General features: G+C 47.4%; 1 protein-coding gene across 1 annotated transcript in view; it reads left to right on the top strand.

Annotated features, from left to right (window-relative positions):
• The window catches only part of LOC149334217 (protein-cysteine N-palmitoyltransferase Rasp-like), a 47,462-nt gene that overhangs the window by 15,969 nt on the left and 15,416 nt on the right, over positions 1-16,077 (top strand). Inside the window, exons 6-8 of the mRNA XM_089555089.1 lie at positions 4,359-4,583; positions 13,675-13,790; positions 15,589-15,795. Of these exons, the coding sequence (XP_089411215.1) occupies positions 4,359-4,583; positions 13,675-13,790; positions 15,589-15,795 (548 nt within the window). The remainder of the gene's footprint in view (positions 1-4,358; positions 4,584-13,674; positions 13,791-15,588; positions 15,796-16,077) is intronic.

Here is a 16,077-nt window from a genome sequence, read left to right as displayed (position 1 = left end):
ATGCCAAGCATGCGCTCCAGCTCGTCGCGTTTTATTCCTTTCGTTTCGAGGCTAGGGTTCCAAGTTCAGGCTTGAAGCAAATTTCGGCGAAATCGTTATTGCAGTCATTAGTGGTAGCGGTCTATAAAATTGTGGGAGCGCTTAACGAACCTTATGAGGGCACTGCGATAGGAGTGTGCTGTCGATCCATTGGCCACGGGTGGATGCTGCTGATGTCGACGATATGCTCAAGTGAATAGCAGTTAAACACGAGGCGTGATCGGCTGTGGCGTAAGCATACTGCTCTCGTGCAGTGGCCAGCGGAACTGATCTGTTCTCGGCGCCGCGGGTTCAATTCCCACGCATGGCGCAGTCGCGTCCATATTTATATTATTAAGGCGAAAGCCTTTAATGTCTCATCGTTGTAAGCAGCAGTTGTCGACAGAGAATGTCACGCTTTTCAGTTGGTCGAAATGGTCGTGACGTAACAGTGCGCCAATTTCAAACGGGGCCAATTGTACTTTCGCTAGTAACCATGCAACCAATTGAAGGGATCATATAGTGATCCTCCAAATAAGTGGGACTGAGCTTAGTTAATTACCTAATTACCCAATTAGCCTAATTTACTTTTATAGTCAGGCCATATAAATAAATAAAAACGCGTACGAAATTGGTCGAGCTCGGGAATCGAACCCCGGCCTTCGGAGTGCGAGACGAGCATGCTATCCACATCGCCATGCTAGCTCCATGGTTTGGAATGAACAAAGGCGCGTCTAGTGAATACGGTGTCTTCGCTCACTCCCATCCTCCTCCCTTTCCTTCCGGAGAGGTTTAGGTGTCCACCGAGATATGAGAGACTCATACATTTTCTTTCCTCAAAAACCAATTTACCGACGAGCGAGGCGTAGAACCGAATGGGCGATGGCGTTCTGTGGACTCCCCGGCAGCGTTGCAAGACGCTGTCGCGTTCTACTCTTAGAGGCGAAGCTTAACATCTTAACCACACATCAGTGACCACACTTTAGGTCACAAAAGTGCACCCTCCTTGAATTTTGACCGAGATAACAGAGAATTACTGCGCCATTTCCTTTCCTCAAAAAGCGTTGCGTTCAAAGGCCAAGGCATCGCGCCGAACGGGTGGTGGCGTTCCGTGGACTCCCTGGCAGCGCTACAACACGCTGTCGCGTTCCACTCCTAAAGGCGAAGCTTAAGCATTAATTAGCAGTTAATTAGTATTCAGGCATTAATCAGTAATTAACCATTAATTAGTGATTTGAAATCACTTAGCAATTAGTACCCAATTACATGTGACGCCACCAGTGCCACAGAAGCAGTCAAAGTGGTGCGGAAAACACTTTCGCCTCTACGCACTTTAGACAGTCAAAGTGCCCCCTGAATTTTTTATTCTGGTCTAGTTGGCTTTAGGCACTAGAACAGACAATGCTTTTTTTTAAGATTAGAATCCTTAGTTCTAGAGCATTGAGGCTTTCAATCTCCCGATATCTTCCAATATGGCAGTGGACGGAGGAGATGGTCGCGTAGTGTCGGATTACAGTAAAAAAAACGATGGTAAAGGTGAAACTGGAAGCTTTTTTCTGGGACGAGCGCTGTTTATCACTTTATGGCATCGAACATTTATTAATAAATGCACACCAACATGCAACGACATTGTTTTCAGAGGTGATGGTTTTTGGTTTGGTTTTTTATTGGGTTTAACGTCCCAAAGTGACTGAGGCCATGAGGGATATCGTAGTGCAGGGCTCCGGATAATTTCGACCACATATAGTTCACAGTACATGGGCCACTAGCATTTCGTCTCCATCGAAATGCGACCGCCGTGGCCGGGATCGAAACCCCGACTTTCGGGTCAGCAGCCGAGCATCATAACCACTGAGCGGCGGCGGATGATGTTTTTTACAGCATGCAGACAATCGCTACTAAGAAAAAGCCCTCAGTTCACCGAGCTCGCCGAGTGCAGTCAGAAAGAATACAGACATGGACGTTCCTTAGCCACTTATTGGATTGTGTGGCAACGTCTGGTAGCTGCGGCAGTATTAACGCAGCGCGAAACTAACAGCAAAGGTTACAGGCCGATTACACATTCGTGTTAATACCGACAATGAGCAAACAGGTTTTCCGTTGTGCTTTTGCGGTTACTGGATCTTGCCCTCTTTACGGGTGCTTGGAAATCACGCGCTAGCACCTCGAAACTTGCGCGCTCCTTGCGCTTGGCCTCGGCCCATTTCTTCACCATGAACGTTCATGTGAACGCCCTGTGCCGCGCTTGCGTCTCAATCCGCTTTCGAGCCTTAGCTATTCGTTTCCGTGACGCGTCGTACACCCGAAAATCCGCCCGACGTGTTTCCATCATGCGTCTCACGCGAGCTTCAACCGCACATGCCAACTCCGAGAATAGCAGCGAAACGTTAGTGTTCCCCGCTTCATTGGACCCGCTTTGTCGAGGAACATCGAAAGTAATGTTCAATCGTCTCCGAAGGGAACAACCGTTCAGATAGGCGCCGAGGTGACGGGGCAGGTAGTGACTGCTCATTCGTTCCCCGACAATGGAAATAACTAGAAGAGTAACGACGTGGTGGAGTGAATTTGGAAGGTGCCCTCCGGTCATGACTAGCAGCTTTACAGTATCCTTAGTAATAAAAGTATGCAAAAGCTGCATCTCGCATGTACTAACTCATAGAGCAGAACGTGGAGGCTGATGAAAACAGTTTATCTAAACATACGACACTGCAGCGAGCTATGGAAAATAAAATGATAAGTGTAACATTTAACGATAATAAGAGAGCATAGAGTAAGTAAACAAGCGAGAATGAAGGATATCCTAGTCGCAATCAAGAAGAAATTGGCATGGGCAGTGCGCGTAATGGGAATGGTTCATTAAAGGGATATGGGAGGCATATGTGTGTGCGTAATGAGGACGTGGTTGATTGTAGGGATATGGGAGAGGCCTTTGTCCTGCACTGGACATAATGCCGATGTCGAGGTAGACTTGCTGCTCTTCAGGCCGAGCGGTTGACAGGTCATCTGCGTACGCTCCGCGTCCTTCGCTCTTCCTCGCATTTCCTCCTGAGCTCCGGCCGGCGTATACTGCGGACGTTTGATGTTGACTGCCACTACTGCGAATAGGCCGGGAACATACACGAGCTGGCGGTCTAAAAAAGAATAAAACGTTCATCTGAGAGGGTTGGGACAGGACTCGGATACCAACTCAACAAATAGCATTACTCCCCCTTTACCCTTCTACCTTCTATTTATTATTTTATTTATTTACAAATACTGCAGGTCCTTCTCGGGCCTTTGCAGGAGGGGATACAAACGATACAATACAAGGGGAACAAGTTAGGTACATATGAAATACAAAATAAGAATTCATCATCATAGAGCATCGTGGTGGTAATGATGCCAATTTAGGGAACGATAATAGCGGGTTCAGCACGGAAACAAGTATAGTTACAAAAAATACAAAGTGAAAGTCAGCATCATAGTTTTTTCGCGGTTTTATCAGCTTCTGTGTGGTAAACTACTCTTCATTAAACGGAGTAACCCATGCTCAAAGTTACTGCATCATTACCAGCCCTCTTCATCTCTGACTCGGTTTCTTTTCCTCTCTCCCCTTTATGTCCGCTCCTCTCTTTCATCCACGTGTAAGCTAGTAGACTGGTACCCCCTTTTGATTAAGCTCCCCGCCTTTCCTTCGCAACCCTCCCTCTTGCTTCCTCTTGGCCTTAATTGAAAGCTCCCGTTCTCAACTACTGCCTAAACAGAATGTTTGCCAAATGGGTCTGAGTAGAAGAGGACATGTGGACAGGACAATGCGCGTCCTCGAGACTGAGCAACCTGAGGAGAGGAAGGAGAACGAGGTCCATGTTGTCGATCCTAGCCTGGTACTGTGTAGATTCATGGGAACCAGAGATGTGGCGGATGCAGCCATTTTGGCCACATCTTCATCTCGGACTTCTTTCACACAGGCATCGCTACATCAAGAATATTTACCAGACACTATGGAATAACATTTCCAGTCATTGAAGATGGCTATAAAAATAGTTTGCCGCCCCGCCGTGGTGGCTCAGTGGTTTTGGCGCTCGGCTGCTGGCCCGAAAGACGCGGGTTCGATCCCGGCCGCGGCGGCTGAATTTCGATTGAGGCGAAATTCTAGAGGCCCGTGTACAGTGCGATGTCAGTGCGCGTTAAAGAACCCCAGGAGGTCGAAATTTCCGGAGCCCTTAACTACGGCATCCCTCATAGCCTGAGTCTCTTTGGGATGTGAAACCCTCATGAAGCCAAACCAAACCAAAATAGTTTGCAATTCTTCGTGAGTCTTGTTACTCGAGTTGACGACCAGTTGCTCTTGCCCCTTTCAGGTTCTCTTCGATAACCAGGGTGGCCACTGCTATTTCATTAGCGTGGTGGCCTTCTACTGGATGGTTCTCCGTTGCACGAGCTTCTGCTTGGACCATATGTCCCGAGCCAAGGAAGAGACAAGCGCCGGAAATTGGCCCGACTACTGGAAGACACTTTCGTATGCAGTCTACCTGCCTCCGCTCTTTTTGGGACCGGTCCAGAACTACGAAGACTTCATCACGTCGGTGCGATGCCTTTGGGTATTCTAGAGGTGGTATGGTTGCTAACAACCCCTTGAAACAATGCAAGAGCGGGGGCTAGTTGGTGCTTCATACTGATAATTTCGCGCTAAAAGGCACAGACACACGAAAACACAAACGGACGAAGCGCGTGCTTCGTCCGTTTGTGTTTTCGTGTGTCTGTGCCTTTTAGCGCGAAATGATCAGAAGGAACCCTTTGAAGTAGCGACCATTTATGGAGGAAGTTTCCTGTACAAAATATTTAGGCACAGTGTACACCGCTAATATTGTATAGAAGCATTGCCATGGCACACCTTTGACTGTGCAACTTTAACACCCGAATGCTAGAAATTTTGGCCGCGTTTCAAGGAAAATAAATCAAGGACAAAACTTTCTCTACTTATTTTGAAAGTGGTCATCATATTGCATCTACTTGTATTGCCGTTACTGCGAGACGCTTTCATATCAATAGGCAAGCAAATGTGTTATGGCATTGGAAATGGCGGTTAAATTCGCAAGAATTGAGTACATCCTTGACGCTCCGCGCTCGTTTTCAGATGTTTGCCCCGGCTCGTTTCGAGACAAAGCGGCTCCCTAATGAAGTCTCAGGAGTATGCCGTCAAAAAGTTTTTACGAGACCAACACTGAAAATCTCTTACCTTTTGTGTTAAAACTGCAGCACGGGAGGACGACTCTAAGCTTAAACAATAAATGTGAATCAGGGCGGAATAGTCGTACGAGGAGGTCCTCGCCAGATTCTTAAGCGTGGTGTAACGCAAACAACTCGGATCGTATTCAATGGCATACTCACTGAAATCCTTGCATCTCAAAGAAATAATTAGCTGAAATACGAATATCGTTCTTGTTCTCTCCCATTACGGGCCATGGTATTAAAGCAGAGTAGTCTCATTTGCGAGACTTGTAAATCGCTATGATGCCAGCAGGTCCCATTACATCTCATGTTGCTTTTTAGAAAATCTTATTTAATGACTTCTATCGATGATTGACAGATTTGCTTGAAAGGGTTGGGTGTGTTCAGATAAGTACGGTAATCTAGGTCCCATGACAATTTTTTTTCTCAATGAAATTTTTATGTACGGAGGGCAAATGTACCGACACAAAGGAATCTTACTTAGATTTTCAAGAAACGCTGCAAATTGTTTTGAAAAAATCGTGTATCACACTAGGTGCAAAAAGTACATTTTCAGATTTCGCAAAATCGCTAGTTTGGATTCCTGCAGAAACTAAAATAAACCTTTTTGGACCCTGATTTTTTCTTCAGCACTTTTATGAAAACATTTCTTTTGGAAGCAATTCAACAATGGTTCGTCGTTCCTATAATTTTGCAGCAAAAAAATTACAGAAATTGCTGTAAAAGTTAGGCATTCCAATAAGGGCAGCTTTTAGGACGAAAAGGGAGCAAGAAGAGTACGAACATCAGGCTCAAATTTTTTCTCGATATTAACCCGTTCATTTGCTGTCGCCGGACAAAACTTATACTTCTAGAATGTGAATACGATTTTAAATACTGCTGAAATTTTTGAGAATTCGAACATTTCGAGAAAGCCCGACTTATAGTATCGTAGTAGACTCGCAATCCGGAAGTCAGAGTTTTGAATTCGGGAAACTGAAAGTTTTTGCATTTATTTTTTAGCCTTTAAAAATATCGCCCCGTAGAGTTTGGCTGCGAGCGATTGCTCTTATCCTTCGGGCCCTGCCTTTCTGGTCCAGCAACCAATGCACTCAATCTAGGCTCATAATCACGACTGCTAAAGCTTTTGTTTGTTTCGTATGGTGGCATTTATTAAAAGAATTAAAAATAAAGCGCCCCGGAACGTCATTTTCGCAAAGACGAAAATATTGAAGTAAAATGACAAAGTAACCGAGCTGTACTCACTAAAGAAGGAGAGTGAGAAGGAAAGAGGGCCCTGTCTGCAGGATGTTTTGCAGGTTGTCTCGCTAATGTGGCATGGTTGGCCATGAGTTAGACAGGCAGAGCAGAACGGAGGGGCTAAAAGTTAACATGCAGAAAATCAAAGGAATATCCAACAGTCTAGCAAGAGAACAGCAGTTCGCAATTAGTGGCGAGGTGCTGGGAGTAGTAAGAGAATATGTCTACTTAGGCCAGGTATTGACGGCTGATCCGGATCATGAGAGGGAATTAACTAGAAAATAAGAATGGGGTGGAGCGCATAGGGCAGGTTCTCTCAGATCATGAATGGCAGTTTACCAATATCCCTCGAGAGAAAAGTATACAACAGTTGTATCTTACCTCTACTCACCTATGGGGCAGAAACGTGGAGGCTAACAAAAAGGGTTCAACTTAAGTTAAGGACAACGCAGCGAGCTATGGAAAGAAAAATGATAAATACGTTAAGAGATCGGAAGAGGGAGGAGTGGGTGAGGAAACAAACGCGGGTTAATGACATCCTCGTCGAAATCATGAGGAAGAAGTGGGTTTGGGCAGGGGATGTAATGCGAAGGCAAGATAACCGCTGATCCTTAAGGGTAACGGTGTGGATTTCAAGAGAATGCAAGCGTAGCAGGGGTCGGCAGAAAGTTAGGTGGGAGGATGAGATTAAGAAGTCTGAGGGAATGTGCTGGCCGCAACTGGCGAAGGACAAGGTTAAATGCAGAGACGTGGGAGAGGCGTTTGCACTGCAGTGGGCGTAGTCAGGCTGATGATGATGATGATGACCAACAAACTGTCGTGCGAGCGAGACGGCGCCGAAGCGGACGATCGGCCGACTATTTACGTCAGCACAATGTGACAGAGACGCAGACATCACGTCGCCACTGATTAATAGACAGAATCGTCGTGGTGTCGTGCTCGTGTGGCAGCCCCTATAGGGAAACCAAATAGAAAGTACACTAGTGACAAGGACGCGTGATGAGTAGACTAAGCGTGAAGTGCTCAATGTCGATCTTGTACTGTACGTCATATCTTGTTTTTGCTAATAAGGTAGCTGAGCACTATTTCTGTTTTTTTTTTCATATGTTTTTGTTCATACGTGGTGTAAATATTTATTTTTTTCAATATTATGAACAACCATTCTGCATGAGATGTGTATATACATGGGGTCACATAGTTTGGCATACTCTTTTGGATGTAATGCAATGTGCTTAAAGCCGCCGCGGTGGCTCACCGGTTATGGTGCTCGGCTGCTGACCCAAAAGACGCGGGTTCGATCCCGGCCGCGGCGGCTAGAATTTCTTGGGGGGAGAAATTCTAGAGGCCCGTGTACTGTGCGATGTCAGTGCACGTTAAAGAACCCCAGGTGGTCGAAATTTCCGGAGCCCTCCACTACGGCGTCTCTCATAGCCTTAGTCGCTTTGGGACGTTAAACCCCATAAACTAAACTAAACTAGTGTGCTTAAATCCAAAAAAGGACCAATATTTCGCATTTAACTGAAGTTTTAGAGCTGATTCCGCTCTCAGAGCTAAAGTAAATGGATGGTTTGGTTTGGTTTGGTTTGGTTTGGTTTATGGGGTTTAACGTCCCAGAGCGACTAAGGCTATGAGAGACGCCGTTGTGAAGGGCTCCGGAAATTTCGACCACCTGGGGTTCTTTAACGTGCACTGACATCGCACAGTACACGGGCGCGGGTTCGATCCCGGCCGCGGCGGTTGAATTTCTTTGGAGGATAAATTCTAAAGTAAATGGAGGGAAGAACGCAGGCATGACAGTCCGAGGAGCCGATTCCTGTAAAGTGCACTAGTTGCCAGTCGCCCGTAAGGGCTAGGTTTCGCTCGCCGCAATTTTCGCATGCTCGCCTTAAAAGTGCAATGAATCAAATGTTGGTTCAAGAAAATTAATGTTGACCTGAACGAGTGCTGCTTCTCATGAGTTCCCTGCTCACTAGACATGATCCCTGCACGCACCGTACACTGGTGCTCTTTCAAAAACCGGCACAGCTTAAGTTACGTAAACCATGCATTGGCTGCAACGACCGCCATCTTACACGGGTGACCACGAGAAGGCAGGGCAGGGCTTATGGGCCTCGGGTCACGTTCTGACTGACCTAAATTGTGGAGAGCCTGCAGCCATAGATTTTCTTTAAATTATGCAGAGTGTTAAGGACGAGGTAGCAGCATCCCACCGCTGCCACCAGTTTGTTACGGACGAGGTAGCATGGTCGTGTGCCGGAGAGGGAATGAGGGACGTCTGAGACGAGGCTGCTGGAAAAAGACAATGAAGACTTTATACAGGAATATTTACAAGTGAGCTGCAGGAACGCTGCATCACGACAGCTCATCGGAAGACCATGATGACAAAAAAACTCTTCGGCCGTGCCGCTGCCGGCTTTTTAAGAGTTCCCTTCCCTAGGGTCCCTAGATGGGGGCCGGGTTTCACTGGCACCAATCACAGACACGCACGCACTCACTCACTCCCGAGAGATCACGCCGTCGTCACGCGCTGGGAGAGGGGAACGATGCCATCCACGTAGCGCAGACGCCGGAATGTCCATGAGCGGCGTTCGCGCGCATTTCGAACGCGCGTTCACACTCGGTGTACGGGAAACGCTCGCTCAACCGGGCAGACGGACGCGGCTTCCGTGGCAATCCAGGCGCTCACCCAACGCGCGTCTCGGGGTTTGTCGGCCTTTCGGTGCTGCCATGTCGTTGTCTTCCCCACGACGAAGGCGAGACGTAACAGACTGCCCCGCCGGGCGAAGGAGATCCCGATGGACAGGGGACAGCATCCGCTGTCCGGAGGGATGTCGCTTGAGGCTGGTCTCAACCGGAGTCAGTTGTCTCTCGGCGGTTCTGGAGCTCAGCGCACCCCGAAGTCTTCCTTCGCATGTGCAGGTTCCCAAAGGGCACTGCAAAGTGACTCGTGCTCCGCTAGCGTTAGAACCACGCCGAAAACCCAACCGCTCAGTCAGCAAGCACGACACAATCCCCACTAAGCGATGCCAGGCTCTTTCCTCCTTACAAACCCAATCAATCCCTGGGAGTAGTTCCGCAGCACTGTGAAAATGCCCACAAATCGGCACATTACACCACAAAGCGCATCTCAAATTTAAAACAATAAACAAAACCAATCGGTTCAAAATCCTGCATCAGGAAGAAAAACCACCAGTAAACTGCAACTATGATGCTGACTCTTGCTCTAGGGACCTCAATTTAAGCTATCGGCATTACCTTTGAGACTCCCCTTTTTGTGCTGTATTCCGATTCGTAATGACCACAACATTTCATTCTGCATAGCAGCATACTGCCGTCACCTTGCATATCCCCGCAAAGATTCGCTCAACATGGGAGCCAAAGTCACCTTAATTTCCCAAATTCCAAAAACATCAAGCGACTCCAGGCGCTTATGCTAGTGGCCTAAATGGCCCGTCTGGCTGGCACTTCGCGTTTTAACGGACGCTGCTACACATGGGCACCACTAGTGCATGTTTCGAAGAAACTTTATCAAAATAAACGCTTACAATGTAAACAACGCATCAGAAACCTATTCCTGCTCAAAACTTTTTTTTTTCTGCAAATCTTTTTGTCTGCAGGAATGGTTTAAAAAAGAAAAAGCAAACAGCAGAGACATCCTCGGAATCCGCTGCTAACGAGCCGCGCCGCGGCTCAAAGGGGTCGCCTATTCTTCAACCGCGCCCTGCGCGGTCGCACACCAACAGTGGCTTTAGCAACCGAAAATTCACAAAATTCGAAGGGCTTAACTGCGCTTCGACACCTGCGAGCCTCAGACGCCACGCGACATTGATTTGTTCCGCACCCCGGCCGCGCGTCTCCAACACCTGAGCCGCGTCTGAACAGTTGAAAGCGGGGTGTTAACGGTCGCGCATGAAGGAAACGCCTACGAGAACTCCTTTCTTGATTCGGCAATGTCCTTCGTCTGGAGCGCGTTCTGCGGCGTTTTTTCGTGCGGTAGCTGTGCGTGCTCCTCTGTGGCCCGCAGCGAGTTTTACGCGTCCTGCTACCGCAGCGTCCCCACAGTTCGTCAGGTGGCTTTCGCGCTGTCTGTACACGCCGAGCTAGCCTTGCCTTTGTACGGCGCTTATCGCATCTGGCGTGCCGCGATGACAGTCTTGGAGCATTACATGGTTGACCGGCCTTCACCCTTACGATGCTTTGGGCCCGTCCTTTGTCCTTTCTGTCCAGACTGCCCTTTCGCATGGCTCTCCTTGCGCGTGGTCGCCTTCCGGAAACTTTCTTAGCTGTTCCGTCCTGCGCGTCTCCCTTTCTCGCGGGGCACTCAGCCTTCTCATCAGCTTTTTGACTCAGCAGCGAGCCGCCTTTTCTACTAGAATTCGAACTATCGGCTCGCTCTTTCGATGAGTCACTGCGTGTCGCAGCACTTAAGTGTCCCGACTGCCCTTCAATTTCGGCTGGGCATAACTTGCTACCCTGAGGCTTGCTAATCGATCCTAATACCCTAAAGCTCTTTCCCGGAACTTGAACTATGAGACGTTGTTCGGCTAACGTAGCGTTATTGTCCTGGGTACTACCTTCTCGATCGCAGCAATCAGCCTCCTTCCCGAAAAGTGCATGCTTCTCTGGGCTCAAAACCAACGCATTGTCCCTTTCCTTATTTTTAGCAGTGCCTACATTATCGCCCGAGCCCTCATGGCTGGCGGATCTGCACTCTTCCTCGTTGCTAGCCTTAGTGCCTACATTATCGCCCGAGCCCTCACGGCTGGCGGATCTGCACTCTTCCTCATTGCTAGCCTTAGTGCCTATATTATCCTCCGAGCCCTCATGGCTGGCGGATCCGCACTCTTCCTCATTACTAGCCTTAGTGCCTACATTATCCCCCGAGCCCTCACGGCTTGTGGATCTGCACTCTTCGCTAGCTTTTAGACCGAACTCATCGGTCCTCGCTGCCGAAGTGGCCTTTCTTTCCGGGACCAAACCTGTCCTATGTCGCCACTTCTGAACAGCACTCGTGTCATCCGGCGACTGAGCGGAGCTTCTAACTCGGTCCCTGACACTATCGCGGTGTAGCTTACCACCGTCAATTTGGCCTTCCAAATCTGCCTCCGCGGGAATTCGAAAGTATCGGAGGAGCGCACTTTTGGTTATCGCATAGTTGTGGGCATCCTCGTCAGACAACCTCGCCCAGACATTACAAGGTTCACATGGGAGGAATCCCATCAACACAATTGGCCAATAATCCTCGTCTAGCTGCTCCTCCATGCAAATTCTTTCAAAATTTTCTAGAAAAGTTCTGAAATTTTCCCCTGTTCTGAAAACTCTTAAGCGAGATCGCGTTCTCATACTCCTGATCGCGTTAAGTTCACGCGTGAGTTCCAGCATCTCTCTTTCGTATTCCTGTTTGCGCAGCTCTCTTTCGCGTTCCTGTTCGCGCAGATCTCTTTCGCGTTCGATCTCTATGTCAAGACGCTTCATTTCCGAAGCGTATTGACGCTCGCGTTCCTCTTTCTCTTGTTCTCTTTTTGCCAATTCTCTCTCCTCAATGGTCTCAAGGCATTCCGCAAGCTCGTCATCTTCAGCCTCTAACGCAAGAATAGCCTTCAGCAGTTCTGGTTTTCTGAGTTTGTCTGATACCTCCAGACCCAACTCTTTCGCAAGCTCCAGTAACTTTGGTTTGCGCAGCGTCTTCAAATCCATGGCTGCTCCGAGTGCTGCTTCTCTATCCGCTATTGTCTTGCTGCAACTAACCCAGCAGCAACGACAACCCAATTACCAGCTCTGTTTCTGACACTAACAAAAGCCTGGCAAAACTCAGCAGAAGAAAGTCCCGCACTCACCAAACCTCGCAGTCAAGAATCCAGCGCAGTCGTTCCGCTGCAGGCAACCAGTCATCACAAAGGGCTGTTGCACTGCCCCCGACTCGCCGTTCTGCTGCTCAGCGTCCCGTTGTCCGCAACTCTCCGCTGGCGTCCGATGTTTCGCGTCCCACCGCTGCCAACCAGTTTGTTAAGGACGAGGTAGCAGCATCCCACCGCTGCCACCAGTTTGTTACGGACGAGGTAGCATGGTCGTGTGCCGGAGAGGGAATGAGGGACGTCTGAGACGAGGCTGCTGGAAAAAGACAATGAAGAGGACTTTATACAGGAATATTTACAAGTGAGCTGCAGGAACGCTGCATCACGACAGCTCATCGGAAGACCATGATGACAAAAAAACTCTTCGGCCGTGCCGCTGCCGGCTTTTTAAGAGTTCCCTTCCCTAGGGTCCCTAGATGGGGGCCGGGTTTCACTGGCACCAATCACAGACACGCACGCACTCACTCACTCCCGAGAGATCACGCCGTCGTCACGCGCTGGGAGAGGGGAACGATGCCATCCACGTAGCGCAGACGCCGAAATGTCCATGAGCGGCGTTCGCGCGCATTTCGAACGCGCGTTCACACTCGGTGTACGGGAAACGCTCGCTCAACCGGGCAGACGGACGCGGCTTCCGTGGCAATCCAGGCGCTCACCCAACGCGCGTCTCGGGGTTTGTCGGCCTTTCGGTGCTGCCATGTCGTTGTCTTCCCCACGACGAAGGCGAGACGTAACAAGAGGTAAACGGGAGTGCTACTGTCTGCGTGAGCTCCCAAAGAGGGATTGATCAACCACAGGAATTCCGCGTCCGTGTATATCTCCTGTGGCGCATCTAACATTATTTGCACACAAAGGGGCACCTCTAAGCAGAAACACGACTGCGCTTTAAATCTGGTTATAATACATTTGAACTCACATTACTTGCTGTGAAAAAAAGGGGCTCGTGTAGTCAGGAAAACATATAACTCTTAGTGTAGGCCTCTGAATTCGGCAAGAAATGAATCTTTGGTACCTTTGTGCGTCAATTAAAATGAAACAAAGCGTAGCTTTTTCAAAAAATTATATTTTAGGCTAGCAAAACGTTTACACTTTGCTCACTAAAATTCTGTTTGCACTTGTTTGGGGTCTCCTGCGACGTAAACAATGCTCCTGGAGACGAATAGTTCGTTTCAGCAATGTTGTAGAAAAGTTAAACATAAGCTTAACACTGCCCCAGACTGGCCTTATGGATGAACAATTCATGCGGAAGTTTTTCGTCCCGGGAAATAGTCATAACTGTGCAGGTTGCAGCCACACTGACAGTCCCATGAAAGTTGTCTGACATTCCTTCGTACGCTTTCGACAATCTCAGGCAGAAAAGCCGAAGCCACCAATCACGCGGCGTGAGGTTTTCACCTGCGTTGCTGTCCTGTTGCGTTCAGCTGCCCACCTCCTGCTCATGGACCTCATGTGTCACTACTTCTACAGGTAAACTATATCACTGGCTAGTTTTCAAAACCGAGGTGATATTAGTAATAGTAAACCTTCAAATGTGGTTATCAATTCAAAGCTTCTTTTCCGGGCCTCGACGCCTCCGAAAATGAGCGAAAAGGAACACTTTGTGTTCTCTAAACATAGCAAAGCATTTGCAAACAATTAGAGCGCCACAAGGAGCTTTCAGTTAAGCTGCTTTTTTTAGAAGTGAACGTAAAATTCTATAGTTGGTTTCCTTCGGCGTTTTGAGAACTGTGCCCAAAATTAAAACCAAAAGAAAACTCGCTGCGTCATGTAGCATGCATCCTATGGGCGATGTATTTTTCCAACCAATCCTCGTTGTAATATAATAACTACGTGAGTGTGAATAAAGAGGTGGCCTACGCTATGCTACGCCTATTGAAGATCAGCATCCCTCGCCAAAAAGGGAGGAGCGCGGTCTGTACTTCAGAATACTGATGCTGCGTAACCAGTAATGAAATCGATGAGGCGGCAGTGATGTATTCCTGAATGTATGTTATTTTTAGATCACCTTTTTTATCGTAGTCTTGGCTCCGGGGAGCACAGTTTGATGGTTTCTTAGCACGCTATAGTACAAGGCTTCCTCTTGCTTTCTAGATATTCCGAGTATTTATTTATTTATTTATTTAACTTTTTATTTATTTATTTATTTATTTATTTATTTTATGATGCTGTCAATCCTTCAAAGATTTTTACTTGAGTTGGTTAGAAAGGCTTTCAGGCATTGAGTCAAGGAGGCATTCACATAATTTGCAATAATGGAACTAGGTTAACAGCATATAATCGGACAGATACTGCATAATCAACTAAGCTTCCTATTATGTACAGCGAAAAAGAAAGACAAGAACTTGAGTACAAAAAATAACATCATTCACTGATTCACACTATATTGTCGATGCCATTGACTTCGTACCACACAATGTTGTACGTATGTTGTCGGGCTTCTCCTTGAGACTACGAACCTTCGTGGTACAACCAATAGTATATCAAACGACAATGCGCCGATGTGTTGACAACACGAAACAGTCAGAAATCGTCAGAGAGTAAGCAAGGCTGTGGGTGCTTCTCTAATAGTTTTTATTCCGAAAAAATGATGTTACAGTTTGCAAGTTTCTGAAAGTTCGAATCAACGGAAGCGACTTGCATGATGGAGTGCAGAGGATCTCCTCCTTGACCGTCGTCGCTATCCTATATTTAGCAATTTAGCTAATTTTAAACATGTATTTGCGTTATTTGGGCCCCTTGCTCTGGCTAACTGTATTATCATCGCTATGCATTATGGCTTGTGTTATGAGTATTTCTAAATGATCTTATGCCTTAACACTACCTTGTATAGTTTGTAGTGCAGCAGCCGTGCTTGCTACACTCGCTACAGAAGCTTTGTTTCTCAAACCTAAAGGTTTCTTCACGCTTCATACTTTTTTTGGAATATTGTTTAGTTTGCATTTTCCTAACTTCGAAATCTTGTGTAGTGGTGCTGCTAAATACACGCGTTAGCTATTGTATTAAATAACACGTTGTGATATCATTTTGTACGAATTTGTAACCCCTCACTCACTTCTCTAATGCCCTGTCAAGGGCCATGAAGGAACCTGATATAAATAAATAAATAATTAAATAAATAAATAAAATGAACCTTCTGTGGAGCAGAAAGACTCCGCTTGAATAACGGTCGTAACACATTACACAAGTTCCTGAGCAGTACATTTCCAATATAGCAGTTCAGTCACTGTGCCATATTTTTTGCTGAGCGCTGTCTTGTTGCACGCAGTTCGGCGTTGAATGCGGCTCCTTACTTGGTAGCAAAACTGGACAATACGAGCCTGCTGGGCTACGGAGCCACACTGAACGTGATGTTCTTCCTGAAGTACCTCATCCAGTACGGCGTGGGTGGCGGATGTGCCCGAATAGAGGGCATTCACCTCCCGGCTCCTCCGAAATGTGTCGCAAGAGGCCACCTCTGTTCGCATTTCTGGAGGTGAGTTCCCCGCAGAGGAAACGTCCTTAAAACTGATGTCGCAGGAGGGCGACCCATCCTGCGTCTTAACAGGACGCACGTCTTTAATCGAGCTTTCCTCCTTCATTGTATATAATGCTTAAAACTGAGTTTTTTACAGCAACTACAACAATTCTACAACAATTTAGTTTTTTTACGATTCTGTTTTGTATTTCATAATACTTGCGCTGTTTTCATGAAAAAAATTTCCGCGGTAAAAAAGATCATCTGTTTATCCTGTTTCAACATAGTTCAGGGATCAAA

This window comes from Amblyomma mixtum, chromosome 8 (genome assembly GCF_055824585.1).
Source record: "Amblyomma mixtum isolate Tamu chromosome 8, ASM5582458v1, whole genome shotgun sequence".
In the NCBI taxonomy this organism is placed as follows: domain Eukaryota; kingdom Metazoa; phylum Arthropoda; class Arachnida; order Ixodida; family Ixodidae; genus Amblyomma; species Amblyomma mixtum.
Note: the sequence above shows the minus strand (reverse complement) of the source record. Positions and strands in the feature narration are given on the sequence as shown.